Consider the following 21,966-nt stretch of genomic DNA (forward strand, 5'->3'; position numbering starts at 1 on the left):
GTACTTGTGAATAAAACTCAAAATATCATGACTAAATATATTTAGATGCGAGGTCTGCAAGGTAACTTTACAATTTCCATTCGAATTTTAAACAATTAACGCTACAAATTTAAGCTCACTGGCCAGCAATTTCGGAACTAAATTTTTTCAATAGAATGGAGGATGAGTCAGTTATACATAGTGCTGCAGACATTTTTGACTAGTCATTGAGTTTTCACTTCTGTCGGCACTCCCGGAGTGCAACCCGTTGTTTTTTTTAGTATTCGTTGTAATAGCAGCAATAGAAATACATCATCTGTGAAAATATCATCTGTCTAGCTAGCTTTTTTGAGATACAGCCTGGTAACAAACAGACAGATGGTCAGACAAACAGACAGAGGGACGGAGGAGCCGTAGTAATAGGGTCTCGTTTTTATCCTATGGGTACGGAACCCTAAAAAGCGCAAATTTCTAATTTCCATGGGACGATAACCCTTCGAACCTACATTTTTTTTATGCCGCTCTTTTCTACTGACGGAAATTGCTTGACAGAGTATATTATATTTCACGGTAGTACGTAAGTTCCTTTCAATAGATGGAGATGGAACGTAGAGTGCTCCGCTCAATTAGAAACCCCGACGGGTGTCGAGCGATGATTCGACATCTCTGAGGAGATGAATCACTTGTCGGGCTAATTGCGGTTTGTTTGTCCGTAACGCTGGAGGTCTGTAACCCGAAAATGGGAGGTTTCATAGGTGACCAACGTAATGGCTTCTCTACACGATGGGCCAACGCCGGCCACTCCAAGGGACGCATACTTCGTACCTCATCTCCGAAATTTAACAATGTACACACACGTTCTGACAAACGGACGATCTAGAACAAAATATTTTTGTAGTACTAATTGTAAATAAGGAAAAAATTGATTCAAAACATAGATTAATGGATAATTCTCGATCAAAGCAGTACAAAATAATTGTAACATAAGAACCTATATAATTAACAAGCTGGTGATAAATACGATTCAAATCACGTTCCAAACATACGACAGAATGTTCACTTGAAAGCAAATTATGTCGACACCCGACACCCACTTCAGACCTTTAATTACCGGGCTAAATATGCGAATAAGCCGCTTATTTGTTCGCACAGAACCGACAATGAGTGGGCGCTAAAACGGATACTCAATACAGAATCTTATTCTTCTATTATTATTCTTTGTTTTTTTACTCGTAGTGTAAAATTTTATTTTTTTAAACTATCCAATTTACTTCCAGATATTATTTTTTATATATATTTGGAAGCGGTTTTTTATTTATAGAATTATAAGTAGTTTTTGTTATTTAAATCACACTCACACATGGTTTTCAAAGGACAATTCCTGATTCAATGGTCTGCGTTTGTGAGAAAAACTTCAGAACAGGCAATGTGAAGGATCCTGTGTGACATGTACCTATGGATCAAACCGTGTAAAAAACTTACGTCACTTAGGCATAAATATTACCTCAGGTTATCTTTACTTGCTAACATCGAATACAGGCATAGTTCATAATTATAATAACAGAACCCATTTTGTTTGTTTGTGGAAAGATTGGCCCGTAAATAAAATTAAGATTTCCAGGCCTTTTATTCTCACTGCTAGTAAATGTTATCTCTAAAGGGATATATTCCAATTATCACCATCGACCATCGTTTTAGTCGGAAAAGATACCAATGTTCTGTACATTTTAGCTCCCCGACCCTTATCCCGCTGACATATTTAATTAAACGGAAAACGATCACACCCTTGACATCGCAGCGCAAAAATGTTAAGACTTTTGTTTTGCTTAAGATACGATTTCCTTATTTTATTAATAGTCGCTCGAATACCATACTCCCGTGGTTTGAACATTACGTATGTATTTAGATAGAAGTGGTATATCATTAAAGTTGTTAAATTAGTAAAAGAACAAAGGATTTTTTTATTAATTTTTTTTTATAATATACTTAATAAAAAATGCAATATATCTTATGGCAAGCGGCCATCGTAACCTGTTGTCGCTTGCTAGAATTGAGACGGTACAATTTCCGTCAATTTTTTTCATCACACTCGCTCAGTAAATGTGGAATTGCACGCAGGTTTAGCGGGAGTTATAGAAGAAGCGTTCTCCCTAGGGAATTATGAAGTTTCTAGTGCTATCATTAACAGTTTTTTGTCTTTATACTTAATTTTTGTATCGCAAGTGTGATGAAAAACATTGTGTGTAACTCGGGGCGTAATAATATTGCAAACTCGACTATATAAATCGCTCCGGCAAGCTGTCGCGATTTAACTTACTCTCGTTTGCAATATTCAACTTACGCCCCATGTTGCACAATGTACTAAAGAACTCGAAGAGTCTGTTACTTAGTCATGAGTAATGTCATTACATTACCATTATTGTCATTTTAAAGTTGGCATTTACTTTCATTAAAGTAAATGCCAACTTTAAAATAAAGAAACCGCAATTCTTGCTTACCGAATTTTGAGTATTTTATTTGCATTATATTTATTATTTGTTACAATAATAATCAAGAAATTGGGTTGACAATATGTAGTTAGCATAAAATACTCTTAAAAAAGAATGTTATACATTTGAAATCCGTCGAGTTGCAGAAACCTGCAATACGAGTAGGGAACGAAAATAAGGAAATTCTACCATCTACGTATCAACACGAACTGCCGTATTCGAACTTCAAGATATTCACAAAAGACGACACCACATCCATTCTAGCTACGTTATAGTTTAGATATCAAGTAGTTCTCTTTTGCAGCGCAATTCGGGCAACCGTGACATTGGTTTTACCTTAGATAGAGTAAGATATCTATTAGATGTGAATTGGATCTCTAAGTCATATCCTGTGGAAATCGTTCAAGAGTATCTCCAGAATCTCGCAAATGTCAAATTTGACAGGTTAGATCTTAAACATATCGATATCGTATCTTGGTGATGTCTCAAAGATATCTAATAGATGTTTATTTCAAAATCCGAATCGGGCCCGAAGTGCACACTTATAACTGACATACATATAAGTGTGGCTTTGTATACACAATTCTTCGTCATAACAATCTCTAGGCAAACTTTTAACGAGCAATTTCCTCTGACGGTGTCTGCCTGCTAGATTAATTAAATTTCTCATTACACTCTATACTACTTATAACATAAGACGCGGGCCCTTTTGAATTCCAGAGTTATTTTTTAGACACGTATTATAAGTATATATTCTACTCAACTTATATTATGTAAAAATTTTATTCATATATATGGTACAAAAACAAGTCAAAAAACAATAAATAAAAATAACTTAAAATTAAACTAAATACACAAACAAATACTATTCTAAAATAAAATAAAACTAATCTAAACTAAATCTAAAAAAGGCCCCTGTGGCAAGGTCCCCAAGATGCTGGCTGCGTTACCCCGCTGAACTGCCAGACTAAAGCGTTGAGCGAGGTAACTGCCAGCTCTCGGGTCCCCAGTTGCGTCCCTGAGTCTCTTTGAAAGGTTTCCAAAGAGACTCAGGGCGCCAGGACCCCACGGACCCAGGGTCTCGACGCCGAAAGGAACGAAAATGTATTCGGCGCCGAGACCGCGATACTTCCCAACCTTTGCGTTTTCAAAATTATAATGCTCTCATAATGATCTACAGTTGTGCATGAATAATTTTTTCAAATTTATTTTAAAAATGAGTTTAATTTTTAAAGTAGCCTGTACACACCAAATTAATCCGTTTAACTTTAAATCAGTGGAAAATAAACAAATTACCTACCTAGCCTTATAAAGTACGAAAGTAAAACCCGGACTTGACTACGTATTAGCTTAGGAAGCTTGTTTGATGATGTTTCTAGGAACTGTTCGTTTGAGTTAAACAATTAAGGAGCCGATTATAACAAGTATTTGAACAACGAAGTACAAGGCCAGCGCTACAGTCGCACCCTTAAGCCTTGAGGCCATAAATCTCTAACAGTGATTATCAAGCAAGTAGCTATTAAACTTATCAGAGGTACTATTACTTATTCCAAAATAATAGCAAAACTATTAAAAGTGACGTCCCAAGGGGTAAAGGTACCGTTGGTGCTTATAATAATAATAATAAATAAATGGATCGCAGTCGCATTACCGTGTTGACATTTGTCATGCACCACTACGAAATTGAAAGAAATGATTACGAGGAGTCAAGCTAAAGCGGTGACAACAAGCGCACGCCCACCACCCCCGCCCGCCTCGTCCACATCGTCGTCAGGCGACGACTTCGCAACGGCGCCTGACACAGACGGTTCCAGTGACGAGAGCGGGCCGCCGCCGCCGCCGCCACGACCACCTGCGCGACGAGGGCGGCCACCGCTGCCGGCACGCTTGGGGCCTGCGGGACATCCTGCCCCGCCCACGGCTCCCGCTACCGGTGGTATAGTGCGACGCATGAGATGGACTCGAGACATGAACGAGAATGTCATGCGCGCCTATTATGGGGCTACAGAGGGGGGAACACAGCTGTCCGCCTATCGTTCGAGAATACTGCCTCTGTTTCAGGCTCTTGAACCTACCATCACCGTGTCGGAGCAGCGATTATCGGACCAGGTGCGCGTCATTCAGCGGCTAAAGCGATTGGATGACGCGACACTTGATCGGCTTCGCCAGGAGGCTCTTTCTGCTCGCGCGGACCTCACCTCGGTGCGAGATCTGCCCGCCACGTCGCCGGATCCGGTGCCCGCACCCGACCTGGCATCGGGGGCGCCACGGGTTGATTTTTGTACCGACGAGGGGGACTTCGCGAGTCAGAATGTGAGTACAACTGCTAATGAGGAACTGAGGAGGACTTTGGAAGAGGCGATTACGCAGTATCGCGCCACAACCAACTCTAGGCCCCGATTACCACGTTTGCCTATGAATAGACGCAATCTAGCGCTAATGGGAGCCCTAAACGCTTTACTAGAGCCATATTTACGGACTAGTAAAGATTTAGATGATACGCACTCGATCATGTACTGCGGAGCCATCGCGGCGTGCCGTGCTGCTCGCATCAAGTTCCCGGACGCTGAACGTGCACCTAGGACCGTCGGAGGTGTCCCTGCATGGCAAGCGCGGATCGAGCGACGTATCAGCTCGTTTAGGACTCTCATCGCAAAGCTGATCTGCTTCAGGGGGGGCAACAATCGCCCCCGAGTAATGCGCTTTGTGAACCAGGCGTTCGCGGGGACGGATATCAGGCCCTGCGACTACATGGCCAATGTCACAGAGCGCATCGACTTTCTAAAGCAGAAAGTCTATGCGTGGGCAAACCGTATTCGCCGCTACAGAGAGCGTGTGGATCGATTCCAGCAGAATCGCCTTTTTCAAAGTGACCAAAAGAAGGTGTACCGGAAGTGGGAGGAAACCAACCTTCGTACGCCCGACACGCAGCCGCCGGATGCTACTGCCATGACCGACTTCTGGCGTAGCATCTGGTCGGTGCCTGTCGGACACACCGAGGGGGGTTGGATGAGTGTTGTCGAGCGTGAGTGCGAGTCCATCGAATCTATGGGGGCAGTCACCATCAGCCCTGATGACGTCAGTTGTGCCATCCGGTCGGCCCAGAACTGGAAAAGTCCTGGGCCGGATGGATTGCACAACTTCTGGCTAAAGTGGTTCCGATGCTCGCACTCGCGCTTGGCAGCACAATTTCAACAAGCCCTCGAGCTTGGTTCCCTCCCACCTTCCTTAACAACTGGTGTCACCTTCCTGCTCTATAAGTCCGGTAGTACCACGGAAGCGAAGAATTACAGACCCATCACATGCTTGCCTACACTCTACAAGCTCCTTACATCCATTTTGAGAGCAAAAATCAACGCGCACATTGTCGCAAACAATATTCTGGCTTCCGCTCAAAATGGATGTAGGGTTGGGTCCCGTGGTACTAAAGAGCTCCTCCTCATAGACATGACCATCTGCCAACAAATCCGGCGGAACAGGGGTGCCCTCTCGGCCGCTTGGATTGACTACAAGAAGGCCTATGATTCGGTGCCTCATTCATGGTTGGGGAGGGTCTTAGAGTTGTATAAAGTTGATGCAGCTTTGAGAGCCTTCCTAAGCGCGTGTATGGGACAGTGGACCACAGTCCTTCGTCAACCAGGAGGCAGGGACGACCGTCCTGGCCCGCAGGATTTTATAAGGATTGAGCGAGGAATTTTTCAGGGCGACAGTCTGAGTCCCCTGTGGTTCTGCCTAGCTTTAAACCCCCTCAGCACCCTGCTGAAGGATTTGGGACTAGGTTGCCGGCTTCGGAGAGAGGGTGAAGTCATTTCTCACCTTCTGTACATGGATGACCTCAAATTATTTGCACCAAACAACCAAGACCTGTCGGAGCTACTGAAAACCACGGAAGTCTTCAGTAGTGCCATCAACATGGAGTTTGGTGTCGATAAATGTGCGGTTATGCATGTACAGCGGGGGAGGGTTGTAAATTCAACAAATTTACAACTGTCTGAGACAATGTCTTTCAGATCTATCTCTGAATCAGAAACCTATAAATACCTTGGTATGTCACAGTCGTTGGGTATTGAGGACGAGGGTATTAGACGGTCGGTGAAGGAGCGCTTTTTCAGTCGGCTCACAAAAGTCCTTAACAGTCTTTTGTCAGGAGGCAACAAAGTGCGCGCCTTCAACGCCTGGGTAATGCCCCTACTCACATACTCCTTTGGCATACTAAGGTGGACTCAGACCGAGCTGGACGCCCTGGATCGGAGGGTCCGATCACTGCTCACCACACATCGCATGCTACACCCACGCTCGTCAGTTATGAGATTGTACATCCCAAGGAAGTGTGGAGGCCGAGGCTTCCTAAACGCCAAGGATCTCCACAACCGCGAGGTGTACAATCTCAGGAATTATTTCCTTAACAACGAGTGTGGGATGCATCGTGATGTGGTGGCAGTAGATAGGAACCTCACGCCGCTTTCCTTGGCAAACGAGAACTGGCGCAAACCTGTGGTACTAAGTACTGCGGATCGCAAGGCGGCATGGGAGAGTAAGGTGCTACACGGGCGGTTCTACAAGGCCCTCACGGGACCCGATGTGGACCTGCTCGCGTCGGTGAACTGGTTACGATTCGGGGACCTCTTCGGAGAAACCGAGGGTTTTGCCTGTGCAATTGCAGACGAAGTGATGATGACGAACAACTATCGGAAATATATCCTGAAGGACGGTACGGTCGACATTTGTCGGGCATGCCGCCGTCCCGGAGAGTCACTCAGGCATATCATTTCCGGTTGTTCTCATCTTGCTAACGGCGAGTACTTGCACAGACATAATCTCGTAGCCAGGATTATTCACCAGCAACTTGCTCTTCTATATGGCCTTGTGGACCGCGAAGTACCGTACTACAAGTACTCACCTGCGCCTGTTCTCGAGAATGGTCGTGCCACGCTCTATTGGGATCGATCTATCATCACTGACAGGACTATTGTAGCCAATAAGCCTGATATTGTGATAATAGATCGATCGCAACGTCGGGCCGTGCTCGTTGACATCACCATCCCCCATGATGAGAATCTCGTGAAGGCCGAGAAGGACAAGTCCAGTAAGTACCTAGACTTGGCTCACGAGATAACCGCCATGTGGGATGTTGATTCGACGATCATTGTCCCGATAGTCGTTTCAGTGAACGGTTTAATAGCGAAGAGTCTCGACCAACATCTCGAGAGACTCTCGCTAGGTGGTTGGATCAAGGGACAGATGCAGAAGGCGGTGATCTTGGACACAGCGCGGATAGTACGTCGGTTCCTCTCTCTGTAGCCCTGACCACCGGTAGCTTGGGCCTCGCCCCGCTGCTGGCGGCACCATAGGTTAGGTTTTTTATAATGTGTTTATATGTATTTTTATTGTTTTGTAAGTGTTTTTATATTTTACTTTTATATTCATATTATAAAAATACCTAACCTAAGACGATAAATAAATAAACTAAACAATAAATAAATAAATATTATAGGACATTTTTACACAAATTGCCCTAAGCCCCACGGTAAGCTCAAGAAGGCTTGTGTTGTGGGTACTCAGACAACGATATATATAATTATATATGTATATAGAAAACAACCACGACTCGGGAACAAATATCTGTATCATCATACAAATAAATGCCCTTACCAGGATTTGAACCCGGGACCATCGGCTTCATAGGCTTATGCAAGCGCCAGTCACCATATTATGGTACTATTTTCGGTGGAACGTCACAAATATTTACATACCTATATTAGGTAGGTATACGAGTACAAAGCGGCAGAATACTTACATGCACGTGTGGAGTAGGTAAACATAAATTTCTTGCTTTATTGGAACAGGTACGAGAAAGTACATATATCGCGGACCATCAAAATTTAATGCAGAGTGGAATTGTCGATTCAAAAATATCATGACGAGTCTCTGAAGATATGTATCAGGATTTTATGTAACCCCTTCATAAAGCCTCTGCGCCGATATTCGTCCTCACTACATATTGTTATTATTTTAATGTCATAAATTCTAAGTACTACAAGTGTAGGTGGGTAATAAATTCTGTATATAGGGTGTTTGGTACATCGTTTGCCAAATTAAAACGGCAGATAGCTTGAGTCATTTGCTTCTTGTTAAAAAAATATATCGATTATAACTCCCATAATACGCACTGAATGTTATTGTTACATTACACTGCATGCATGCTCGATATACTCTCATATGGTCCGGATAATTGGCTGTTAAGATGCTGTTATGAGAGCAGACGTTTTTGGGGTTCTATAATAACAATACTTGGGATTGAAAAAAAACCTTTTAAACCACATATTTATTGGGGTGAATTATAACCGGCTTTATGATTATAATTCACATTACCCAATACAACCCATAATTTTACTTCAAGTCAAAGTAAAATACTTTTTACATTACCGTAAAATGTGCCTACTTTGCTTTGCATTAGGTTTTAATTATATTATTATACTCGTAAAAGTTAAAAAATCATAGATACATACATATTTTATCTATTTTTGTTAATCTGTTACTAATTGTAAATAGGTACTTTTAATGCTCACTGTACGATACCAGAAAGACTAGCAAAATAAAAAAATGCTAATTTAATGATTACCTAGTTACTAAGCCAACTATAATTATTAAAATTTAATATCTACTTAGCTAGGAACGGTTCTCCGGATTAAGCGCTCGTGAACTTTGCTTTTATCGAAAAAAATTTTTTGCCAGGATTTAAAAATTCTGAGCGTTAATATCCAAAATCTTGATGAAAAATACATAATTTTAAACACGTAATTTATACTTAACGAGGTTTTTCCAGCCGCGGCCAAAATGATAAGCAAACACTCGCCGCTTTCATCAGGGTATTCATGAAAAATCCTATTTCTAATGCATGGAAAGCCATAAATATAAATATTTTCATCAGCTTGTCACACGTGGAAGCGTTAATTTACTTCCGCCCTTGTGGAATGTTACCCTTTCCCGACCTAACTCCCCTAATCAATAAGATTTGAGATGTTTTAGACCAGACACCTCAGAAGTTTTCACCGTCCTTTGATATCAAATTATATGAGATAATTATTATAAGTGTACGTGTATTGGTACCTATATACTCAAAATTGAAGTAGGTAGGAGGTAGAATTTAACTTTAAAGCAGCAATAAAATTATTTTTTAAATTTGTGTATGTCTGTTAGGCGAATCTCTACTTTCCTACTAATGCTATAAATGCGATATTAAATTTGTCTAATACTTCTTCACGCTTAAACTACTAAATCGTATTAGAAATAATTTAGTACGGAGATAGTGGGTCCCGAAACTTACATAGAATAGCTTTTATCAACGTTTTTATCCCTTGGTGAAAATGTACGAGTAGGTGGAATTTACTATAAAAGTGGGATTTCTTTTACATATTCTATTTCTATTTAAAGTTGTACGCTCAACTTGAACTTTAGATTATGGAATTTTCATATTATATCCACCCAGAATCGTGGAGAAAAAAAGTTTACCAAAAATGTCTTAAATTTTTTGTTTTTCCATTTTGGTACGGTCTTAGAAGGTTGTGTGTACAGTCAGCAGCAGAACCTGCTAAATGGGTCAGCTGTTCAAAATGATCTTGACGCGACTGTATAGTTAAGAGAATAAGATCGTGTCAAGGTAATTTTAAACACCTGGCCCGCGTAGCTACATCTGCTGCTGACTGAACCTATATTGAAAACGTAAAGAAATGGACCAAAAAATTGGAGAACTTTTTTTCTCCTCCATATACATATTGAGACTAAGGAAAATATTTTACACATAATTTTATATATGCTCCTTCGTATTACCATTTTTTTAATTAGGTACCGAATGTTCCTTTAACTCTTTCAAATTGATTAAAGTTCACGAACGAACGGAATAATTTAGGATGTCACTATAAAGAGTAATACCTCTATAAATCTCCGAACAAAATGCGATTACTTTAATGGAATGTCGACCTTAAGCTTTTTGCATGTAGTTAATCTACTGTTTTGGATAAAAGAACATCTAACTAAGTGTAATCTTCGATATCTTCGAAATAATTCGTGTAAGTTCTTCTTATCTTATCTTATCATACAAAGTAGAGGTAAAATACTCTTATAATTATTTCTTTCTTTCTCTTCTCTTCTTCTTCTTTTTTTTATAGAACATTAGGTCTATTTTATCAAACCCTCAACGGGATATATAATAACAGATTTACTAAAATATAGTTTAGTTTTCTTTTCTTTACGATTAACATTGGTGCTTTTTTAACTATTTCATACATTTTAGTAGGTGATTCTGCGATGTTTTCGTTTTTTGCAGTAACGCTTTGAAATAAATTTTTCAAACTCAGAATAAGTAAATAAAATTTAATATTTTTGCTGAAATGGCAGGATTCTTGGCATAATCCTACTTTACGGTGTCGCAAAGTTTATCGCCAGGTCACAAACTGTAACGAACGAATTATAAATTCTAATTTGAATAATTTTGCACAATTAACATTTCGCTTAGTAAATTAAACATTCAATCAACTTTGTCTTAATCTTCCAGATTATTTGAGTATCTCCACGATTTGCATTTTGACTACCTACTTAATGCGTTTGACCAATTAGCAATCGGAGCAAGATATTTAAAATGACTAAGTTCAAATTGTAAATGAAGTATGTACTTACCTGAATTGAAAGAAGGTTAATAATAATTATGTCAAGATACATATTGCAGGTAAGAGTGACATTCCAATTTCCAACTGCAGCTGCAATACTGTTCATTTTACTATGGAAACGCGTCGCTGTCATTGTCAATTGCCATAGAAAATGAACAGTATTGCAGCTGCAGTTGGAAATGGAATGTCACTTTAAAACGTTTGCTCCACACCCCATTAGGGCTACACGTATATTTGGTCGAGATCGAGTTCAATTTGCATTTGAATTCCTCGTGGAACCCCCAATTGACACGTCCGTACGCCAAAACTGAATATACCTACTCGTGTTGGTAGTAAAACGATAAAGTTCACAGAAAAAGGTGACTGGTTTTTGTGCACGAATTGATGCGGGGATGAGATTTTGTATACGTGTCCTTCTTTGTTACCTACTTCTTTTTGTGTTAATCCTTGTAAGTAGGTACTTATAGGTTGAATACGGGGTTCCCTGAAATTTAAGGAACGAGAGAAAAATGATGAAACATGAGTTTTTTGCTAATGGCGTACTTACCTACTGTTTAGAGCTTTTTTGATATCATACAATACCGGAAATCCAACCTGGTCAATATTCTTTATGTAATCGCGTAGTTATTGTGATATGTGCTGTGTAAAATGCGTAATACGAAACTTGCAGAATTTATACCTAACATTGTTTACAGAGACTTCGACCAGGTTCAATTCCCGGTTATGTATGAGAGATTAAAAAAAATGAATGTCATTATTATTAAATCTAAAATCAAAGCCATGGTTCCTAAGAACAGATTTCGCTATCTCTCATAGTTTCTGACTTCTCCCTACTGACCCATTTGGATTGATCAACCTGTATATACTAACAATATAGACGAAATTAAGTAATATGGAAATACAGCACTGGCTAGCAATTGCTCTGTGTTTTAGTGTTTGTTTTATTAATTAATATTTGGTCTTCGCAACGCAATTTCTTAGAGATGATCATGATCAAAGAAGTTCAACCTGGTATAAAGTTGGGCATTTGTTTTGATTCTGCTCAATTTACTTTTGTTATTTACACTTCGTTAACTTTGTTTTACTTAGAACTTAAGTAAAGTTTCGTATAAAATGAACCAAATATTGATTTAATGAGTGAGAAACTTAAAATTACCTAGGTATTTTAGCGTTTTCTTATATATTCACATCATACATAAATAATAAAATAAGAATGAGAAATAAATATTAGGGGACACCTTACAAAGATCAACCTAGCCCTAAACTAGGCAAAGCTTATAGTAATGGGTGCTAGGCGACGATGACGACATACATATACATGTTCGAAAAGAGAAGAGCCATGGAATGTATTGGGCCCCATATATTCCACGACTCTTCTCTTTCCGCACAGACTATACTTATATGTACCTATAAATAAATAGGTACATACATAGAAAACACCCATGACTCAGCAACAAATATTTTATGTACATCACGCAAATAAATGCTCTTACCGAAATTCGAACCCCCGACCATATCGGCTTCACAGGCAGGGTCACTACCCACTAGATCAGACCGGTCATCAAATGATTGTATGAAGGTTCTGGCTGCGACTTCTGCATGGCGTAATGAAGATAATTGATAAAAAACTATTGTGTCCTTTCGTGCTTCAAAAAGAGATAGCTCCATACTAAATTTCATTTTAAACGGTTCAGCGGTTTAAGCGGGAAGAGGTAACAGATAGACATCAGATAATGTAAACCTGACATGATGAATTTGACTAGCAGAACAATCAAGTACCTATATAAATCAGTTGCCTTTTAATTATTTCCAAGTCTTACCCCATACCAATGTTAATTTAATGAGTCGTATGATATTTCATCACTTGTATTTTGTTCTGCGGGTTGTTTGGTAATATTTAATTGGTAACTTTATGAAAGCCCATGAAACTCATAATTTTAAATTGGAGGGTTGCTGTAAGCAATTTAGTTGTTGTTGGGGTGTCTGCTGTATTAATTTCTCCATTCAAATAATGTAAATTTCACTGAGGCATTCGAGAAAATAACATCATGTTTACGTACGTTATTAAATGCCGCTATGTGATAACGGAGTATATATACATAATTATATTTGGCATTTAATGTAGTTATTTCCAATCTGATAAAAAATCTGATAAAATAAAACAAAAAATCTTTCTCACTCTTTATATTTGCTATAACGTTTTTAAAACATTGAGGGTAATTTTTACTTTGTCTACATTTACTATTAATAATTACTTGTTTTCAGAATACCTTTTGCTAAGATCACAACGACGTTACATTTAATACTATAATATTTACAATAAATAAATTCTTAAGTATATTTACAGCCTAATGTCAACACTGTGAAAATATATACATTTTTAAGTACTGCTACGATGGCTCGACATTTCATAAGCCAATGTAAGAATGTACATGAATGACATTTCGATGTTCATTTTCAAGATAGTATTAAAAAGTATCACACCCATTGGCAGGATAGTCTTACAGAGGCGCATTCCACGGGCTGTTCCGTATAAACGCATTTCATTTCCTGTGTTGCGACTTTTTTTTCGACATTTACATAAAATTAAATAGGCGATTATTTTTCTGTGCATATTTTCGTCCATTTTTCATAGAAAAGGAAACTCTTATACCTGCAAATTTTTAGAAAATACGCGTTTGTACGGGACAATCAGTAGACAATTTCATGGAATGCTCCAAAGCATGTAAAGGAATGTAAGAGACGACGATAACTGAGCACACTTCAACAATAGAGATACTATGACTACCGACATTTAAAACATTGAATAGTCACACTTACTGCTTACATTTTCAAAATCTCTCTTAGAAATTGCCATATTTAATTAAGTACATAATATATTCATGGTAACTTTAAACGTTCGAATCATTTGGTGTATCTGCTTTAGACAGTAAAGGAACACTGCTATAATCTTTTAAGCAATGATTACTCTTCCTGGAGCCATTGTCGAAAGAACTTGCTTGTGGTAACTTGGGTATCCAGTTATTATTACCTATTTTATTCGAATTATGATTTCCTATGGAGTACGTTTGGCAGTCCTTCAGTTTGACTTTGGGTTGGCCGCTTTGACTGACCGAATTGTGATTTAAAGAGTTGCCGTTAGGTGATATTGAATTAGAAACGCAGAGTTTATCAGTATCCTCGACGGATGTCACACCATTAGCGACCGGTTCGGTAGGGTCTGACTGCTGTCTTTGTATTTTGAGATTTTGTAATAGTGGCTGCGCATCTTTTTCTAGTTTAATGAAATCGTTGTTTCTTTGCTGGAATATGCCGGAACCACGCTTGCTGGATGACCTGGATCCATCAAGTCTTTGCCGGAATGGAGTTAGATGTGAAATAGATCCTCCACTTTCAGTGGATTGAGTTTGAAGCTTTGGCAGCGACGGTTTTTCTCTAGGGGGCGCGTTCGGATCGACTATCTCTCCCAACAACCAATAAGTGACTAGAGTTCCTTTTCCCTTTAACAAGCATATAAAAATATTAGAAATACATAAAGATAATATTAGATGTCTGACGCAAGCAGGCATCAAAGCTTGCCTTAGTTTATTTAAAAGGGTGTTTAATTTGTTTGACACTGAGAGACTTTCCTAGTTTAAAAATAGAGATTTAAAAAGTCAAAAATATACGAAACTTATCTTTAAATGCCACTTTATCTTTATTCAATCTGCCAGCGTCGTGAGAAAAGCCCCAAGATCAGTACTGATACCTGATTATGTAAATCAGTACGGTTTGTTTGGGCTCAGAACAAATAGGCACACATTCCGTTTAAACATAATAATATCGTTATCGTATCTTGGTGATGTCTAAAAGATGTCTAATAGATGTCTATTTCAAAATCCGAATCGGGCCCATAGAAAATTCTTCAGAATTTATTAGTGTAATGTAAATGAAGTTATAAATTTGAAATATTTTTAGTTTCTTTTTGAAAAACACACCCGTATTGAAGTATTTTACGTTTGTTAGTAACAAATATATTTAGACATCCGGAATTTAGAGTATTAATCATTATAATATTTTTATTTATCTTATTACGATTTTTAGATTTTATGATTCAAAATTGTACTAGGGCATCAGCGTAACGGAATGACAAGCTGTCAATGTCAGTTTCACTGTCAACGTCAATAACAATTGTTGTTGATTATTTCCTGAAGGTTTATTTTGTTTATTTCTAAGTTAAAATAAATATTAATCAAACAAGGACGCATGTGATAAGTAATAATTCATGGATTTAAGTGCTTCAAGTTTCAATTGTTAGAATATTCGATGGAATCATGAATGAAATATGCGACTGAAGGGGACTTTAGTATTACAAGTTATTTCTTTCTATTTTCTGTGTTCTGTAATGAAAAATGAGGCTAATACTAGCCAATAGCAAAGAGAATAGATAGTTTAGAGGGGTCCTCTCATAGTAAATTTTGTAGTCACAGTAAATTTACTGCCATCTATCGACACACGACTAAAACTCAAAATGAAAACGTATTAATTTATCAAAAAAATGTATATATATGGATAAATGATTTTATTATTTTCATATCATTTTGACCCATGTTCATTCACTGATATCTATGTGTTAAAATTGTTAAATATGAAACGGTGTCGTCACGCCATCTAGCCGAGCATAGGCCAAAGGGCCAAAGGTGTGTGCGCCATCAATCCGAGAATGACTTTTTCCTGATTTCCGGGGCACGTTTTTTCCTTAGACTTTATTCTTCTTATACGAAGTTACATATGTCTTTGGCAATAGGCATACAACTAGTCACAAACTTTGCTTATCTTTTTATTATTCTTGATGATATGTCATTCGAGTAAATACTAATAAGTTACAATGACTTTTTTTCTATAAATAGATTACAATGAATATGAAGTCAACATATGCACACAAAATATTTTATTCGCTCATGTAGGTAAATATTTACCAATTAGGTAAATTTTATTATCTTTGTTCCCTCCCCTACCTACAATTTTTTTCAGCACTGAAATAAATGGCTTAGTATTATTATTAAAAAAATATATTAATAATAATTACTCAAAAAAACTGTTAGTTAAAGACAAAAAAATCTTACATTTTTTTATTTCAGGTAACTAATTTAAAGTCTCTTACAGTTTTCTCACGCTTCTTACGCAAATGCAAGAATAACTGTGGTGCTATATTTCATTAATCTTTGTGTACCTACTCACATTACTTACTTCTATTTGTGAAAAGAAAATAAAAAACACAATCTTACCACCCTCTTCTTGTAATTTCTTTTCATCTTCCATTATCGTTCGTCGAAGACCCTAAAATGATAATAGTAGATTGTTAACCAAGGGTTAAAAGGCACCCATTTCCGTCGAGGTAGTTTGGCACTCGAACGCAGTGAGAGCGCCAATAGTCCGAGACAGAAATGGTGCGTTTCACCCGAGTTAAACACTCTACTTTTCATATCAAATGCGAGGAAACCAAACAAGACAAGGCAATTTCGCAAAATCAGTAATGGAAGTACCTAATAGATCTACGGCCATGATTTATTCTCCTTAGGACTTACTTGCAATCGGAGGCTTTACATGTGTGAAGATTAATAACCCCTAGCGAAAATAATTTAGATTGCAATATTTACGAAAACACACATTTTTTAACAAACTGCAGTAATTTTAAAATGATTTGTTCATTATAGTATGAAAATCAGCGGGATTGCCTCTAACTTTTTAATTGTATACTTTTTCGTTCTAAAAGCCTTAACAAACTACCAGACCGCACCGCGACCTTGGTGCGCCGCACCCTTGCCGCACCACGTAATAAATAAATAAATAAAAATAAAAAAGCCTTTTATTTCTTGCAACCGTAACATAATACAATTTTACTTAAATACTAATTTTTTATTTTATTTAGATTAACAAATTTTGTTTACTTTTTGTGAGACTATAGGAAATAGTTGTTTAATCTGCAAGAACCCCTCCGCAGGTGAAGGCCTCCTCCAAAGATGCCCAGTTTGTTCTATCCTGGGCTATTTGCATCCAGTTAGTACCAGCTATTTTGATTATCTCGTCCGCCCATCTCATTCGCGGTCTTCCTATACCGCGTTTCCCACATGGGCCTTTCCACGATGTCACTCTTAGGGTCCATCGGTGGTCTGTCAGTCGTGCTACATGCCCTGCCCATTTCCATTTCTGTTTTTGGGCATATTTTAGAGCATCAATAGCTTTTGATATGCTTCTTATTTCAGTGTGCCGTATTTTTTGGATTTTTTTAATATTTAGCATGCTTCTCTCGAGGCCTCGTTGACATGTGACGATTTTTTTCTTTATTTTTGCTGTGTACTTCCAGGTCTGGCAAGCATATGTTAAGCACGGTAAAAGACAGGACGACATTACTTGTGTTTTAATTTTAATTGGCATATTGCTTTTAAAAATCTCCTTCAAACTCCAATATTTATTCCAAGTATGTTGAATACGCCTCTCTATTTCCTCATCGTTGCTTTCTTTATCGAAGCTGATTTGTTTGCCCAAGTATGTGTATTTACCCGTATATATCAGTTTTTCGTCGTCTACAGATATGGTCTTTGGCGTGCTGTTTGTCATTAGCATTGTTTTAGTGAGGTTCATCTCTAAGCCTACTTCTTTGCTAGCTGTGTTTAGAGAATGGATCATGAATTTTATTTGTTCGCTTGATTCTGATAGAAGCACCAAGTCGTCTGCAAATCGCAGGTGGCTCAGGTAATTTCCGTCAATATTTAGGCCGCAGTTTTTCCAATTTAGCTTTCTTATAATCGACTCTAGAATGGCAATGAAAAGCTTTGGGGAGGTCGGATCGCCTTGTCTTACCCCTCTTCTAATAGGGAAGATTGGGCCGTGTCTTTCCAATTTAACTCTACCCGTGTTGTTACTGTAAATGCTTTTTATTACCTGTATATACCCGTCCTCCACTCCCTGTTCTTTTAGCGCAGTCCAGATACTTGCATGTGATACGGAATCGAAGGCTTTTTTATAGTCTATGTAGGCGACATATAGAGCGCTCTTTCTCTCTTGATATTTTTCTATCAATAATTCCAGAGTGTGAATATGGTCTATAGTCGAGTATTGCTTCCTAAATCCTGCCTGTTCCACCGGTTGCTCTGTTTCTAGTGTGGTAACTATTCTTTGGTTTATGAGAGAGGAGAACAATTTGTATATACATGGCAATAAGCTTATTGGTCTATAATTTGCAACGTCACATGGGTCTCCCTTTTTATAAATTAGTATCATATCTGACTCAGACCATTGTGACGGTGTTTCATGCGTTTCTATAATACGGTTGAAAAGGTGCGTTAACGGTTGAGCCAGTAATGTGCAGACCGATTTAATCGCTTCGTTGGTGATGTTGTCTGAACCAGGGCTTTTATTTGTCTTTAGTCTATTTATTGCGTCCGCAACCTCGGTGATGACGAATGGTGCACATCTCATTGTAGTTAGGTCCTTACTCTGAGTGTCGTTTTGATCTGTGCTCCTGGGCGCTGTACAGAGTTTTGTAGAATGCGGTTGCTATTTCTATTACATCATTGCGACTATTTAAGGTTTTCCCGTCCTTGTTCAGTCCATCGATCCATATTTTGTTTGTTCGTAGCTCCTTGTAAGCCTTTTTTGAGCTGCCAGCCTGTACGAGATGTTTCTCGATGGTATCCGATCTGTACCTTGTATAGTCGTATTTTATGCGCTTGCTTATTAATTTGTATAACGCTGAGAGTTAATTCTTCATAGTCCTGTTTTTGTTTTTAGTATTTTGCAGTATCTTTCTCCTCTTCATTAGCGCTAGAGTGCTCTCGGACAAGATTTTGTGTTTATTATTTGTATCTTTATTTGGTATTCGAGCGCCGTGAAGGCTTTGAGTGATAGCGTTAAGTATTTTATCGTGATAGGTTTGCACTGGAACGTTTTTTTGAGGGTCCATTAGGTTTGGCAAGTGTGACCTGATGCATTCTTTGTATCTGACTTTTTCTTCTTCATTTTCCAATGTTGATTTTTGGTTATTTTTAAATCCAGTTCGGTTCTTTTTTATACTTGACAGTGTGATTGTTGCTCTAACAGGTCTATGGTCTGAAGAAAAATTGAGATTCAATACTTCCACGTTTTGTGCCGTAGCAGGTCTGTTTGACAAAATGTAATCTATTTCGTTCTTATATTCGCCACTAGGTGAACGCCACGTCCATCTTCGGTTTGGTTTCCTTTTAAAATATGTATTTAAAATTGATATTTTGTTTTCCATAGCGAAGTCGATAAGCCGCTGTCCTCTTTGATTTCTTTCACCATATCCGTTTGATTTCGATATCAAAAATTCATCAGGTTTGGGTTGGCCTATGTTTGCGATAAAGTCTCCCATGATTATATACTCGTTGTGTGCTAGTTCTATGGCTTTATGCAAGTTTTCATAAAAAAGCTCGATATCTTCTTCGCTTGCTGCTTCTGTGGGAGCGTAGACTTGTATAAGTGACATTTTGTGGTCATGTATATTTAGGTTTAATAAAGCGACTCTATCAGAGATGCCAATGAAGCTTTCAATGTTACTTTTATGACGTATGTTTATTAAAAAGCCAACTCCATATAAACTATTATTAAAATTAAGTATAGACTAAATAAATTAAAACTAAAACTAATAAAATAAATAAATAAAACTTACCCACCTACCCTAGATCCCCCAGATCTGTCCCCTGCGGAAGTGTGCCCATAAGGCTGGCTACATTCCCACGCTGAATAGCTATGCCTATTCTTTGCCCTAGGAATGAGCCAGCCGTCGTCGCCGCAGGGTCACCCGTCGTTTCCAACAGTCTTTTTTTTAGGTTTTTAAAAAGGTTGTGGGCGTCAGGACACCACGGCCCCAGGGTCTCTACCGCGAACGCCGCAAATATGTGGTTGTTTGTAAGACCAGACCGGCGTTTTAGGGTTTCAGCCGCTGCTGCCGCGCCGCCAGCTCTCTGAGACGTGGCGACTAGATGGGACGGCGCTAGGGTGTCTACACATGTGGCATCCCAGATGAGCGGCCGTCCCATCTGCCAGGGGATGAGGGTTATTCCATCGGGCCTCTTGCCATCGTCGCGCGCCAGACCGGCTGGTTCCAACGCGGCCGGCACGCCCACGCTGACAAAGGCCCGACGGATGACATCGTTGAGGCTGGCGTGGCGGGACAGGCGGCCGGCACTCCTTCGGCAGGAGAGGCCGTGGGAGCCCAGACTGTCAACTTCTGTTCCGCAGGGACAGCTGTGGGGGACAACTATTTCGGCGCCTAGGCGGAGGCCGACAGCCAGTCTGAAAGAATTATTGTCCAGTAAAGTTGCGCAATTAATGGAGGGGAAGGCGTGTAGCCAAAAGCCGGATTCATGTTGGGATGAGGCAAGAAGGCGGGCTTTTTCTGTCTTGGATTGTGCTGAATTTAAGAGCCAGTTTTGTATTTGATGGCAGAGCGATTCGTCCCAAAATCGTTGGGTTGATTTTTCGGCCGGCATGTCTATGTTCGGGCAAGCTAGGCGCCACGCATTTTCTGCTTCCGACAGGTACACTACCTCGAAGTCACGCAGTGACGGTGTGAGTATTTTACCTACGAGGGATAGTGTACCATGCACGGAAGACAGAAAAGCGGGCAGTGCGACACTAGATATCCGCCTTATACCTAGGCCACCAAACCGTATAGGCAAAGTGGCGTGGATAAACTGCCTATTGTCTATATTAATATTGATAATTTTTTGTATTTCGATGTGTATAATTTCATCGACCTTTTGACATAATTGTGGATATTTGAAAAGAGGGCTGCATCGCATTACGTACGTAAATTTAGGAACGAAAAGACAAAACCGAATGATAAAAAAAGCCATGTGTGAATTAATTTGGAGAAGGCGGTCCGAAATTTCAGAACAACGATGGATTTGGGTATCAATGTATTCTGGAATTGATTCTTCAAACACTGGGGCTCCGAGGAGATGAAGCGAGCTCTTGGTGAGTAATTTTATGCCAGGGCAGTTATTTCTAAAGTCGTTTATAATTTGTGTATCATTTGGGACATCTGGGCTTATAAAAAGTTCACATTTGCTCATATTGAGCTCCAGGCCGATTTCGCTGAATTTGGTAACTAAAAAGCGAAGATCAGCGAGGACAGAGTTCGCATCACCGCCTATGGTACCGTCATCGAGATACCAGATGTTGAATTTAGAATTTAGAGCCGAAATAATTGGGTGTATTGCTAAGCTAAAGATGGCTGGCCCGAGTGGATCACCTTGTTGACAGCCGACCGAAGAGGGGATTTGGTGGTGTGTGTACATGAGGTTGGAAGGATGTCTGTAGCATTGCCAAAGATAAGGGTAGAGCCCAGGGATATTCTTCTGTATTTCAGTCAGTAACCTTAATTTATATTATTGCTATCTGTACATATTATTGTTAATGTTATTATCTGTTTGGCAATGTATAATCATTACTGAATAAAGGAATATGAATATATGAATATAAGGCGTTGCGGTTTACTGAATTAAATGCATTCTTTATATCCACTTTGACAAGCACCTGTTCTTTACAACTTTCTAAATAAGTTCGGCAGGCGTGAACAGCGGCTTCGCAGCCTCCTTTTGAGCCGAACCCCAGCTGAGTTGGTTGAAATAAGGGCTCTAACTCCATATTTCTCCTGTTTGAGTCCTATGTGACAGAGAATACAGTTTTCATACTCTTCTATTTTTGTGCCCATGCGCCGTTTCTGATAGTCCTATTATATCAAAGTTTATATTTTTTAAAGCTTCTGTGAGTTCTAGTTCGCACCACGTAATAACATAATAAAAGTATTTTAAATATTAAATAAC

General features: G+C 39.0%; 1 protein-coding gene across 1 annotated transcript in view; it reads right to left on the bottom strand.

Moving 5' to 3' along the window:
* Positions 1-13,991: 13,991 nt before the first annotated feature.
* The window catches only part of LOC134668606 (atrial natriuretic peptide receptor 1-like), a 259,800-nt gene continuing 251,825 nt past the window's right edge, over positions 13,992-21,966 (bottom strand). Inside the window, exon 19 of the mRNA XM_063526055.1 lies at positions 13,992-14,634. Within this exon, the coding sequence (XP_063382125.1) occupies positions 14,026-14,634 (609 nt within the window). The 3' untranslated portion in view covers positions 13,992-14,025. The remainder of the gene's footprint in view (positions 14,635-21,966) is intronic.

This window comes from Cydia fagiglandana, chromosome 1 (genome assembly GCF_963556715.1).
Source record: "Cydia fagiglandana chromosome 1, ilCydFagi1.1, whole genome shotgun sequence".
Taxonomy (NCBI): domain Eukaryota; kingdom Metazoa; phylum Arthropoda; class Insecta; order Lepidoptera; family Tortricidae; genus Cydia; species Cydia fagiglandana.